The sequence below is a fragment of the Martes martes genome (genome assembly GCF_963455335.1).
Source record: "Martes martes genome assembly, chromosome: 14".
Classification (NCBI taxonomy): domain Eukaryota; kingdom Metazoa; phylum Chordata; class Mammalia; order Carnivora; family Mustelidae; genus Martes; species Martes martes.
This window is the reverse complement of record NC_137902.1, coordinates 80,515,802-80,529,891: the sequence shown is the minus strand read 5'-3', so window position 1 is coordinate 80,529,891 and position 14,090 is coordinate 80,515,802. Positions and strand designations below refer to the sequence as shown.

At 40.1% G+C, this 14,090-nt stretch overlaps 1 protein-coding gene across 2 annotated transcripts in view; it reads right to left on the bottom strand.

Moving 5' to 3' along the window:
* The window catches only part of RAB4A (RAB4A, member RAS oncogene family), a 46,272-nt gene that overhangs the window by 18,726 nt on the left and 13,456 nt on the right, over positions 1–14,090 (bottom strand). For both annotated transcript variants that reach the window (XM_080822911.1, XM_080822912.1), the window contains exon 2: positions 1,565–1,645. In XM_080822911.1, the coding sequence (XP_080679037.1) occupies positions 1,565–1,645 (81 nt within the window). The remainder of the gene's footprint in view (positions 1–1,564; positions 1,646–14,090) is intronic.

The window sequence follows — 14,090 nt, the reverse complement described above, 5'->3', positions numbered from 1 at the left end:
GAATTTGCGGGTTGTATGACAGTGATCTGGAATGAACTCGTTGGAGAGAGACAGGCAAAAGGAGCAGCTCGCGAAACCCACCCGGAATGAACTGTCTGTGAAAAAAGCCCTTGTGGGGGATGAAGAGCCGAGTTATCACTAATAACACGGCTACACAGCCCATGACTGACCTACACTTCTTAACCGTAGGGCAGAATCTAAGTGTGCTAGAAATCACCAATGCCACTTGAGGTGTGCTGAGTGTTTCCTGGGGCCGGGGGTGGGGGACTGACCAGCTAATACTGACCACACCAGCCTGTCCCAGAGGATGGGGAACTAATGTGGACATTCTAGAATTCAAGCTATCGAGAAACCTCAGAGTAAAAGCATCAGAAGGTGATGGCTGAAGTCCAAGGGCATCCTGATTACGGCACGGCCACAGGACCAATCAAGTGGAGCCTTTCCCATTATGCGTCGACCATGCAGACTAACCCAACACACACGTCGCCATGGTGAGGAGTTAGGGGAGGACTGTCTCCACAGGGAGCGGACACAAAGATAGGCAGGGGGGGTTCTGCGCCCAACGTCCTCGGGGCACTTTTTTCTGAGACGCTACAGTGCAGTCTTGGCACCTTGTGAAGAGACCTGGACCGCCCAATGAGGAAATACTTGTTACATTCACTGAGGATTGGCTCTGTGACTAGCCCGTGTGGGCTCTGTGTCACGAGACAGGGGTCCCATCAAGCTCTTGGGCAATGAACACGGAAATAGCAGAATACGTTCCTATAGTATTTCTCAAAGCTCCTTGCCAAGAACTCCCTCTGCTGTCTGTTTCCCCATGGGACCCACCACCACTTAAGTGCACACGCAGTACGTGAAATTAATTATTTTTTGTGTCTTCCCCCGACTGCTGTGAAATAGGTCATCCTCCACAATTCTTCCCATGATTGTAAAAGCACTGTTCATTTTAAGGGTCTTTCAACTTACAAGTCTTTGATACTACCTTGGAATAAAATATTCAACTTCCCTTACCAAAACAGTGTAAGTCAATGGCAAAAAGATGGGTCTGTTGGTTGAGTCTAACCAACTCTAGGGTACGTTCCCAAAGGCACACACCCAACTGCTCTAAACCTGTTTCCTAAACCTACAAAACAGAACTGATGACAATAACCACCTTCACTATAGTACAAGGCCACCGAGGACCCAAGAGGACTCTTTTATCTATAATGTACTACTCGGGCTTCCTGGGCGGCTCCCTGTCAGGGCAGGAAAGTCCTCTGTGGCCTTCTGCCTCACCATGTTGTATTTTTGATATCTGGAATGTATTAGAGTATCTGGAAAATGTACAGTATGATAATATATTGAACAATGAACCACCATAAAACAGAAATAACTTAATAAAAAACTCAGTCATGCTGCTAGAAGCTTAACATAACATAAACTTTTAATATGATTTTAACATACTTTTAAACTATAACATTTTTCCTGAAATAATATTCAGAAGTTTTGCTATAAACAAATTTGAGCATGAGAGCACTCTCAGGGGAAGACATGCATGAAACACGGACCATCTGATGTCACTTACATTTTTTTTCTATAAACTGATGAAGCAAGCAAGACTTGCCAGTTCCTGCATTTCCAATAACCAAGAACTTAAACAAAAAATCTGAAAAACAAAAAGAGATCATGAAAAATAACTTTAAAACATGTGCTACAAATATATCCTTAGACTATGATCAAAAAAAGTTAGCAAAATCTTACTTGTTAATATAACAGAAAAAAGAGGCAACTATTCTGTGAAAACAACAAAAAACATGTCAACTCATCTTTTCACCTTTTTGGTATTGGGCACATATGCCAACTCTCAGTGGTTTTCTGAACTCCGCTCTTGGGAAAATTTCCTTTGATATCGGAAGTTTGAAGACTATTCTTATAGCGAATAAAATCTGTCCCTTTACTAGTCATAAAGAAATATGTATAAGCAGTGACAAAACTAGTCTAGAAATTTCAAGAGTTTTCTGTATAAAAGAAAAACCCTGGGAAACTTCTAGGCTTTGAGAAATCCACTCCCTTCTTCTTTTTAAAAACAGGTATGTTTCCCCCACCCCTGAAGATTTTTTTGTGGTCTCGCTTCTATTCCCTTATCTGTAACTCGTGGGAAGGACAGCTTAAGCCAAGTTTGGGTATTCGAAGTGGGAAATTTGTCTCATTCAGTGTAGTAAGAATTCTTCCTTTCTTCTTTACACAGAGTAATATATTTAATTCGGAATATTATTTTCCATATAATGGAAACGAAGACTCTCCAGTAAAATTTTAATTAAATTAGCATGATGTAGCATCAGTAGCCCCATGTGTTCTAAATGATTAATTTTGCTTCTTCTGTTTAGCAGAGAACTTTAGTTCTGCTGAGACTAGGAGCTGCAGAGGACCCACTCCCTCCCCCACCCCTCACACCTTGATCAGAACCCCACCATCACGAGCCCCCTACGCCCCCCGCCCCCCACAGCTGGACTTATTCTGTGGCCCTGAAGGCACTGGTCTGTCCCTGGCTCCCTGGTTTGCACCTGTGAAAGCATTACCTCCACAAACCTTTTCCAAACCCAGACCAAGCTCCCCTGGCCCTGGCTCCTCTCTCCCCAACGTAAGTCCAAATGGCCTATTTCTTTGCTGACATTCAGCCTAGCCCTGTTTCTTCAGAACTATATTCATCATCACTCAGAGATGAAGCCTATTTAACCTCTCATGATTTTCCCATGGTTACAGGCAATAAACCTACAGGACAATGATATCAGAATTGTCAGCATTTAACCATAACGAGTTTTACGCTTCTTACCGCATGATTTTAAAGCATGCCACATTCATGATCACAGAAGCCAAAAAGAAGCAACCCATTTATAGATAAATGGATAAACAAAATATGGCATATACACTAGAATGTTACTCAGCCTTTAAAATGAGGAAATTCTGACACATGTCACAACAAGGTTGACCCTCAAAGACATTAGCTAAGGGAAACATTCCAGTCACAAAAGGAGAAACACTGTATGATTCCATTTACATACTGTACCTACATTAGTCAGATTCGGGGACAGAAAGTAGAATCGCGGCTGCCAGTGCCTGGGGAAGGCGGGGAATGAGGAGGTATTGTTTAACGGACATGAGTGTCAGTATGGAAAGATGGAAAAGTTCTGGAGATAGATTGTGGCAATGGTTGTCAACAATGTGCATGTCCGTAATACAAATGAACTGTAGACTTAAAAATGGGGAAAGTGGCAAATCTTATGTAATTTTACTACACAGGCACACAAAACAAAACATGCCAAATCTAATCATGCTCACTGAACAGCTTTTATAACCTAAGAAATCAAAGGTTAAGATTGCCAGGTTAAAATGGAAACCCTGGAATTTCTCAGTCTTGTTCAATATCTTCTTCTATTTAAAATATAAAGCCCAATACATTGTAAAGTTGCCCTTGAATGACTACGTGGTTCCATATACATGAGAACGTGGTTCCATATACTGAGCCCCTACTCAGGGCTCAGTCCCACAACCACAAGATCATGACCTGAGCTGCAACCGAGAGTGGGACACTTAACCGACTGAGCCACCCAGGCGCCTACCTCCTTGTGATTTTCTTAATAGCATTTTCTTTTCTCTAGCTTGTTTTATTGTAAAAATCTGTTATATAATACATCAGAAATATGTGTTAAGTGATTGTTTATGTTATCAGTAAGGCTCCAGACAATAGTAGGATATTAAGAGTTAATTTTTTGGGGAGTCAGAATTTATATGCAGATTTTCAACTATGCAGAGGTTTGGTGCCCCTAACCCCTTTGTTGCTCAAGAGTCAACCATATAAGTTGCCAAGAGAAAAAGGTGAGAGCCAAATAAAGATGCTGCCCATATGTAGTGAACAGCAAATACTGAGAATGAAAAGAATTTCTATATGCAAATGGAAATATTTCTTATGTTTCGTATGTATACAGAAAAATGAGTATCACAAATCTATGTGATTCTAGAACAAAACTCACGTATCTAGACATGGACTTTGGCTTGATTCCTGTTCCACTGTTATTTTCTGCTTTGGAAATTTGGCTTAAATGCACTTTATTATGGTACCTATTATCTAGATTGTACAAAAGCTCCAACAGACAAAAGAGGAACATATCCACTGAACTGCACCTTGCTGGGCAAAAGACAAGGAAGACATGTAGTTTCCATATGTAAAAATTCCTCCAACACACTTTTTAAAAGATTTATGTATTTTTTTGAGAGAGCAGGGGGAGGGGCAGAGAGGGAGAGAATCACAAGCAGACTCAGTTGCTGAGTGTAGAGCCTGATGCGGGGGGTTGATCTCATGACCCTGAGATCATGACCTGAACTGAAACCAAGAGTCAGATGCTTAACCAACTTAGCTACCCAGGGGCCCCTCCAACAAACTCTTCATACTCTACATCTTGTAGCTCAAACAGGTAAGTATTTGTACTTTAGTAGAAAATCTTTTTGTTTGAAAACCCTTTTGGGTCAAACATCTAGAAATGCTGGATAAAATATACATTAAAAAACAAAAAAAGCACAGCTGAGCTTTTAGGAAAGAAAGGAAAATTCTAGATGCTTGGAAAAGAGAAGAAACAGAAAAAAAGCAATAGGGGCCCAGATGTGTCAGTATTGAGTGTAAAATGTGTATGGGACAGAGCATAAGAGCTTGTGGCCATGCGAAGGAGGGAGTAGGGAGCTAACTCTGAGTTCTTCTCAAGACCAGGTCTGAAGTGAAAGGGTAGGCTGGAGGAAAAACATCTATTCACTAGCTCAGGGAGATGAGGAGACTTCTTTCACTCTGACTGGCCTCTTTAATGAATGTGAAAAACATTTCCCTTTGAAGACTAATCATGGGCTGGTAAGACAGGTGGGTTTGAAATTCAAATTTACATAAACATGTGCACAATGAACCTCCAAATCAAGAACTGAGCAACAGTAAGAATGAAAGTGACATGACTAGGATGCCTGGAAGAATTACTTTGGAAGGACATGTGCTCAACCCAAGAATTAGGATTCTCACATTTACAGCTCCTTGAAGATGAGCTCACAATCTAAAATTACAAGACACTCAAGGAAACAATCCATCACAAGTCCACCACCTGCAGACAGACTACACTTCCAAGAATTTGATTAAAAAAAAAAAAAAAAAAAAAGGAACCTAAAAAAGTACAGTTGATCCTTGAACAACATAGGGGTTAGGGGCACTGACACTACTCCCCTCCCCCTTCCCATGTTGTGCAGCTGAAAAACCCACATACAACTTTGACTCCCCAAATACTTCACTACTAACAGTCCACTCTTGACTAATAGTCCACTCTAGACTGATAACATAAGTAGAGTAATACATATTTTCTATGTTATATATTATATACTGTATTCCCACAATAAAGTAAGCTAAAAAATATGTTACTAAGAAAGTCATAATGAAGAGAAAACACATTTACATTGCTGTACTGTAAATAAATTCATATAGAAGTGGACATGTACAGTTCAAGCCTGAGTCATTCATGGGTCAAATGTCTACCCAAGATGAAAAATACCATAAAAAAGGAACTGAATTTATAAGAATAAAGTAATATGAAAAAATAGGTAGATTTCTAGAATGTGTCCAGAGATAAAAATTGCAGTCTTTAAAGTTAAATAGTGAATGGATGGGTTTTAAAAAAAAAGAAATCAGCAAAAATGAGAAAATTTAACTGGAATAGGGACTGAAGAAAATTACCAGAAGGTGGAACAAAGAGTTGAGAGGAGAGGAAACTGTGTGAGTTTAAGCAACATGGAGGATTAAAGGAAAAGGTCCAGTACAGTTCTAATTGGTGTTTGGGAACAGGAAAATAGGGAATGTGGTATAGAGCCAACATTAAAAGAAATCATGCCTTAGAATTTCAACAGAATTAAAATTAAAGGGACTATCAGATCCAAAATAACTGTGACCCATGAGAAGGATAAATAAGAGTAAGTCCACACCTAAACACATCATCATCATAGTGAAATGGAAGAACTGAGACTATAAATGCAATCAGGAAGAACAGAAAAATTCCCTATAAAGAAATTAGGGTTCCTTATCCCAAAGATCAGAAGGCAGTGAGATAATCACAGTGTTGAGAGGAGGAGCACAAAACCAAAAACTCTCTAATGTAGAATGCAATGTACAAAAATTATACTCAAGGCCAAGGTATACCTCTGTTTCCAGAAGCTGAGACAGAAGTACTTCTTCCCGCCCAGTACAACCTAAGACACTAGACAGTATATATAAAGGCAACATAAGAAGACTTTGAAAGTGTAGCAAAGAAGGCAGACTGGCCAGGGACCTCGGGGCCTGAGAAAGGACACGGGTGAGTTCTTTGGGTTTTCCTTTCGCCTCACATACCCTAGACTTGGAGCTGAACAAGCTGGCAATCTGCAAATGGCAAAGGGTGAAGATTTTAAAAAGCCCCACCCCTCCCACCTCCCGTCCCAAAGCTGCTCTGTGTAGCAATAGAGCCAGGTGAGGGCAGCCTAGCAAGGAAAAAACTTTTACATATCAACGGCTCTACTGCAGCCAAGCAGCACAGGTAAATCTGGGACCCCACCCCGACCCATACCAACAAAGGCTGAGTGGGGGGCCTAGACGTCCCCCAGTGAGGCCGGAGAACCTCATTACAGCAGGGTGGTGTAGCAGCACAGAGCCAAGACTCTCATTCCCGGTAGCTGGTTATGAGCCGCCCCCAGCCCTCCCTACAATGTCAGCAGAGACCCCGAGCCCCTGTGGTGGTGGTGGTGGTGGTGGTGTGGGAGATGTGGAATGTGGGCGCTCTCGGCCCCACCGAGCAGTAACAAGGAGCACTCCCTCCACCCACAGGTCAACGGAAGCCGAGCCCGGACTATGTACTTCTACCTTCACCGGGCAGTAACGAGGTTGTGCCCAAGAGTGGAAACCAGTTAAATAAACAATTTAAATAAAGATCTCAAGTCTTATAACATAATATAAAAAATGTCCAGGCTTCAAGGGAAAATCACTCAACATACTGAGAACCAGGAAGGTCTCAAACTGAAAGAAAAAAAAAATAGATTCCAATGCCCAAATGACAGAAATATCAGAAATGCATGACAAGGGTCACTTGGGTGGCACAGTCGGTTAAGTGTCTGCCTTCAGCTCAGGTCATGATCCCAGAGTCCTGGGATCAAGTCCCACATCAGGCTCCTTGCTCAGCAGGGAGCCTGCTTCTCCCTCTGCCTGCCGCTCCCCCTGCTTGTGTGCTTTCTCTCTCTCTCTGACAAATAAATAAATAAAATCTTAAAGAAAGAAGAAATGGATGACAAAAATTTTAAAGCAACTTAAAATCTTTTAAAAGAGTTTTAAATATAAAAATATTTCAACAATACAAACATGCTTGAAACAAATGAAAAACAAACCAGTGGCTAAGAGAAAATCTTATCAAAGAAATAACAGATATAAAGAACCAAATGGTATTTTTAGAATTGAAAAATATAGCAAAATGGAAGGGACAGTGGAAACAATCTGTGAACTGGATGACAAAATGATAGAAAGTATCCAATCTAAACAACTAAGAGAAAACAGACTGAAAATGTATGCATAGAGCCTCAGGAACCCTTGATCCTATTAAAAAAAAAAAAAAGCTCTAATATTTGTGTCACTGGAGTCAGGAAAGAAGAGGAAAAAGAGAATAAGGTTGCAAAAGTACTCGAAGAAACAATGGCTGAAAACTTTCTAAATCTGGCAACAGACAGGAATCCAGATTCAAAAAGCTAAGGACAAATCTAAATAAATCTATGCCAACATACATCCTAACTCAACTTCTGAAAACTAAAGACAAAGAAAAGTTCTTGAAAGCAGCCAGAGAAAATGACAAGCCAGAGAAAATGATGGCTTGCCTACAGAGGAGAAAAAATAATTCAAATGACAGCAGATTTTTTCATCAAAAAACCACAGAGGCCAGAAGAAAGCGGCACATTTTTCAAGGGCTGACAGAGAACTCTCTGTCCAGAATCTTGTATCTAGTGAAAATGACCGTCTGGAATGAAGGGGGAATCGAGACATTCTTGGGGGCGGGGCGGGGTGGCGGGGACCCTAACAGAATTTGTCCCTAACAGACCAATCCTAAAAGCATGTTTAAAAGAGGTAAAGAAGTTCTCTGAACAGAAAGTGAATGATAAAAGGAGCCTAGAATGTCAGGAAGGAAGGAAGAACGCGGCCAACAAAAACACATCTAAGCCGGGGCGCCTGACCGGCTCCAGCAGAAGAGCAGCAACTCTTGATCTGCAGGTCATGAGTTTGAGTCCCATGTTGGGTGTAGAGATTACTTAAATAAAAACTTAAAAAAAGGATAAATACAATAGACTTTTCTTCTTCTCCTATTGTGCTTTCTAAACCAGATCTGGCTGTTTAAACAAAAAGGATAACAGTTATGTGATTCTAAATACGAGGAGGGGAAACATTTAAGACAATTATATCAAAGGTGGGACACAGTAAAGAGGTGTAAAAGAAGGTAAGGTTTTTATATGTCCCTCAAATGGAGAAAATGAAGACAGCAGTAGACTGTGAAATGTATTTATAATGTAACACACAGAACAACCCTTAAAAAACCTATACAAAGAGATATACTCAAAAATATAAATAAAGTGAATAGAATTCTTAAAAATGTTCACATAAACCGCAGGAACACTGGAAAAAGAAATGAAAAACAGGGCAGATTAAAAACTGGCAAAAATAAGTCCTAATATATGAATAATTACAATAAATGGAAACTATAAATATCCCAATTAAAAGACGAAAACTGGCATATTAGATGAAAAAGCATGACATGACTATATGCTGTCAACAAGAAACTCACTTCGATTAGAATGACACAAGCAGGCTGAAAGTGAAAGGACGGGAAAAGCTGTATCATGCAAACATTAGTCAAAGGAAAGCATTATTATTATCAGATAAAACAGACTTCATACCAAGGAAGATTGCCTGAGACCAAAACGGTTATTACATAATGATAAAGGAATAAATCCACCAGCAAGACAGGAATCCACACCCAAAACTAATAAAATAGAGCTATAAAGTGTATGTCAAGCAAAACCCGGCAGAACTAAAAGGAAAAACAGGCAAATCCACAATTACGGTTGGGGACCTCAACACCCTTCTCTCTACAACTGAGAGAACTAGAGAAAAAATCAGCAAGGATACAGAAGGAAAAACTCATAGTAAACCAATGTGATCTAGCTGACTTTTACAGAATACTCCACCAACAAGAGCAGAACACACTCTTTCCCAGGACCAATGAGACATATTATCAAGTTAGACTATATCTTGGGCCACAAAACAAACCCCAACAAATTTAAAAGAATGGAAACCACACAAGAATGTGTTCTCTTAACTACAATGTAATTAAACTAAAAATCAGTAACATGAAGACAACAGGAAAATCTCCAAATACTTGGATACTAACCAACATATTTCTAAATAATCTAAGATTTCTCTTTTTTTTAAAAGATTTTATTTATTTGAGAGCAAGGGAGAGCAGAGCGAGAGAGAGAGCATGAGTTGGCGGGGGGCAGTCGGGGAGGGAGAAGCAGACTCCTCGCTGAGCAGGGAGACCGATGTAGGGCTCGATCCAGGAATTTCAACCAGAGCCAAAGGCAGAGGCTTAACTGATTTAGAGGAGCCCCTAAATAATCTATGATTTAAGGAAGTCTCCTGGGAAATCAAACAAATATATTGGGCTGAATGGAAAAGAAATTACAACCTATCAAAATTTGTGGGATACAACTAAAGCACTGCTGAGCGGAAACTTTAGAACACTAAATGCATACATTAGGAAACAAGAACATCAAGAACCGAGAAAAAGAAGAGGAGGATAAACTTAAAGCAAGCAGAAGGAAGGAAATGAAAAGGGGCAGAAATCAATGAAACTGAAAATAGGAGAACAAAAGAGAAAATCCATGAGACAGAAGCTGGCTCCTTGAGAAGATCAATAAAACTGATAAACTTCTAGCAAAACTGTGATGAGTTCAAGGAATTAGGGGCCGATCCAGGAAAAAGACATGACTGGGAGACGGCACAATCCACTTCCTTTGGGCAGCACTCTGACAGGCTGCCCTGGAGGGGACATCCCTCACGGGAGGAGAGCTTCCAGACAAGGTGCCCAGAAGGGGACAAGGGCAGGGGACTTCTGAGGGAGAAGGGTCTGGAGAGGGGCTTTATGTGTCCACACGATGTCACCCAGCAGTCTGGTGGGCAGCCAGTGGCTTGAGGTCTTTAATAGCCCCTGAGTTTGTTTATCAAAGGTTAGCAGATGGTGAGTGTTAATTTCATAGGGTATGCAAAGCAGGAAGTCTCTACATGGCTAAAAATATACTTATTTGGGCTGTATTTTAAGCGACCTAGGGTGTAAGAATTTTAGTGCAGTGCTGGCAGACTCCGAACTAATGTTCCAGCTTGCTGTGAAGAAGAAAACAAAATAGGGGCTAATATAGAGGGCTACCTTTTATCCACTTATACAACTAAGACCGACAAAGTAAAGGGAAGTAGACACAAACAGTTGATTTCAGGAAGTAAACAGCAATCACTGCAGACCCTGCAGACATCAAAAAGATAACCAAGGGGTAACGTGAATGATTCCACACACATTAGTTTAACAACGTAGATGAGACGGGTCAATTCTTTGAAAACACAAAGTACCACAGCTCACTGAACATAAAACAGACAAAATTTAAAGAGCCCTACAGTGATTAATAAAATTGAATTGTTAGTTTTAAAACTCACAAAAAATATTCAGGCTGAGATGGTTTCACTAGAGAATTATATCAAATATTTAAAAAGGAACACAATTCTACACAACCTCTTTGAGAAAACATAAGGGGGAAACCTTCCCAAGTCATTTTAGGAAGCTGGTATTTATTATTATTTAACTTACTATATGTTTTTGTTTATTTAAAAATTTTAACATTATGTATTTGACATATTAGAGATGTTTCACATGCTATATGCAAGTAATATGTTAATGTAAGTATGTATTAAGTATATATTAAGTTATGTAACATACTACATATATGCATATTACATAGCATAAAAATATTCAAAATTTTATTTATATATTTATATTATTACACCAAAACCAAAAACCAGACGACAGTATTGAAACAAAACAGACTACAGAACAATATCTCTGAGTACTTAATAAAATACTAACAAATATTTATATTTATAAATACAATTATACACTATGACCAAGTGGGCTTTATTTCAGAGGTGAAAGGCAGTTCAATATTTCAAAATCAATATTAATAGGCTAAAAAAGGGAAGTCAGATCGGTGCAGAAAAAGCATTTCACAAGAGTCAACACGTGCTTGTGATAAAACTCCCTAGGGGGAAAAAAAAAGAACAGAGAGGAACTTCCTCAACTTGATAAAGAGCATTTAAACAATTCTACAGCTAACCTTATACTTACTGATGAGACTACTTCCCCCTAAGATCAGGAACACAGTAAGAACGTCAGCACTTACCACTGGTTTTCAATACCACACAGTAAGTTCCAGCTAGTGCAACAGGACATGAAAGGGGAACAAAGGCACACAGATCAAAAAGGAAGAAATAAAACTGTTCATATTGGTAGGTGATATGATTGTATACAAGAAAATTCAAGGAATCTCAAAAAACAAAACCAAACCAAAAATCTCCTACAACCCGTAAGTGAATTCATCAAGGTCAAGATTACAGAATATAAAAATCAACTGTATTTCTAATACTAACAACAAACAGGTGGGCATCAAAATTAAAAACATAATGCCACTCACAATCGCTCAGAAAATACACTTAGGTGGCACCGATTCAGTCGGTGAAGCCTCTGCCTTAGGCTTGGGTCATGGTCCTGGGATCCCGGGATCCAGTCCTGTGTGGAGCTCTCTGCTCAGCTGGGAGCCTGCTTCTCTCTCTCCTTTTGCTCCTGCCCCCTGCTTGTGGGAGCACTCCTGCTCTCGCTCTCTTAAATAAAATCTTAAAAACACATTTACTTTGGTGTCAGTCTAACAATACACATGAAGGACTTCAATGCTAGTAAGGTATACAATGCTGAGTGGAAAAAACAACAACAAAAAAATCTAAATAAAGGAAAGATATACTGTGTTCCAGGATTAGAAGACTAGACACAGTAAAGATGTCAATTCTCCCCAAACTGACACGTTTATGAAGTTTTTATCACCATTCTGGCAAGGCTTTTGGTATAGACAAGCTTATCCTACAGTTTATATGGAAAGACAAAAGAACTCGAAGAGCTAAGGGATCACTTTACCTGATCTGAAGCCCCATTATGCAGCTGCAGTAATGATGTCTGTATGGTATCAACACTTGGAGACACACAGACCAATGGAGCAGAACAGAGAACCCAGAAGCAGACCTACACTAAGTCATCAACAGAATTTAAAACTGCAAAAACAGGGGTGCCTGGGTGGTTCCGTTGGCTAAGCGTCTGCCTTTGGCTCAGGTCATGATCCCAGGGTCCTTGGATCGAGGCCCGTGTTGGGTGCCCTGCGTCTTCCTCTACCCTTCCCGCTGTTCACGATCTCTCTCAAATAAATAAACGAAATCTTTAAAAAAAAAACTGCAAAAACAATTCCATGCCAGAAACTTAGCCTTCTCAACAAATGGAGAGGAAGCAACCGGATATCCATAAAGGGAAAAAAAATGACACTATGACTTGAATATCATACCTTATGCAAAATTAACTGAATATAGGTCCCAGACTTAAAGGCAAAACATTATACTATAAAATTTGGGGGAAAATCTTTAGTATCTATGGAAAAGCAAAGAGTTCTTAGGCTTGACTCCAAAAAACAAGCCAGAGAAAGAAAAAACGTATAAATTGGACTTCGTCAAAATTGAAAACTTTTGCTTTGTAGAAAATTTTGGGGGCATCTGGTGGCACAGTCGACTGGGCATCTGACTCTTAGTTTTGGCTCAGGCCATGATCTTGGGGTCATGGGATCAAGCCCCACGTCAGGCTCTGTGCTTGGCGCGAGGTCTGTTTGAGATTCTCTCTCCTTCTCCCTCCGAACCTCCTGCTTGTGTGCTCACACTCACACACACACACACGCACACGCGCGCACGCTCTCTCAAATAAATCCTTCTCTTTTTTTTTTTTAAAGAAAATTTTGTTAGGAGGATGAAAAGATAAGCTACAGAGTGGAAGGAAAGACCGAAAAATATATATCCAACAAAGGACTAGCATTTAGATTGTATACTTAAAAAACAAAAAACAAAAAACAAAAAAAACCTCTCAAAACTCCACAGGATAAACTCAAACAATCCAACTGGAAAACGGTTTCGACATGGAAAGAGATTTGCTGAAAAACATAGGCAAATGGCAAGTAAGCATGTGAAAGTATTTCTAACATCATTAACCAATAATCAGGCAAATGCACATCAAAACCATAATGAGGCATCACTATACAACTCCCAGAACGGCTCAAATCAAAAATAGTGGCAACAGCAAATGAGGGCGAGGATGCTCAGAAATCCTATCACCCACACACTGCCGGCGGAAACACACTTTTGGAAATTAGTACAGTTTCTTAAAAAACTTAACACGCAACTACCATATGACTCAGCAATTGTCCTCCTAGGCATTTATCCCAGAAAAATTAAGATTTATGTTCACACAAAACCCTGTACACCAACGTTTATAGTAGTGTTAGTCACAAGAGCCCCAAACTGGAATCAACCCAGATGCTCTTCAACAGGTGAACAAAGTCTCGTACACTCAAACCAAGGAATCCTGCTGAGCAGGAAAAAGGCATGAACTGTCGGTACATGCCGTAACCTGGAGGGATCCCCAGAGAAATGGTCAGTCCCCAAAGATGATGTGACTCATGACTCCATTTAAGGACACTGCTGAAATGACAAGATCACAGACACAGAGAACACATAGTGGTTGCCAGGAAGGACAAGTGTGTGCCTACCCAAGGGCGACAGGAGAGCTCTCTGTGAGGACGGAAATGTGTGTTTCTGCAGCTGCGGCAACACCGCTATGGTGTTATCTTCGGAGGCGGTGGTATCCCACTCTGGATACCCAGTGTGGTCTCTT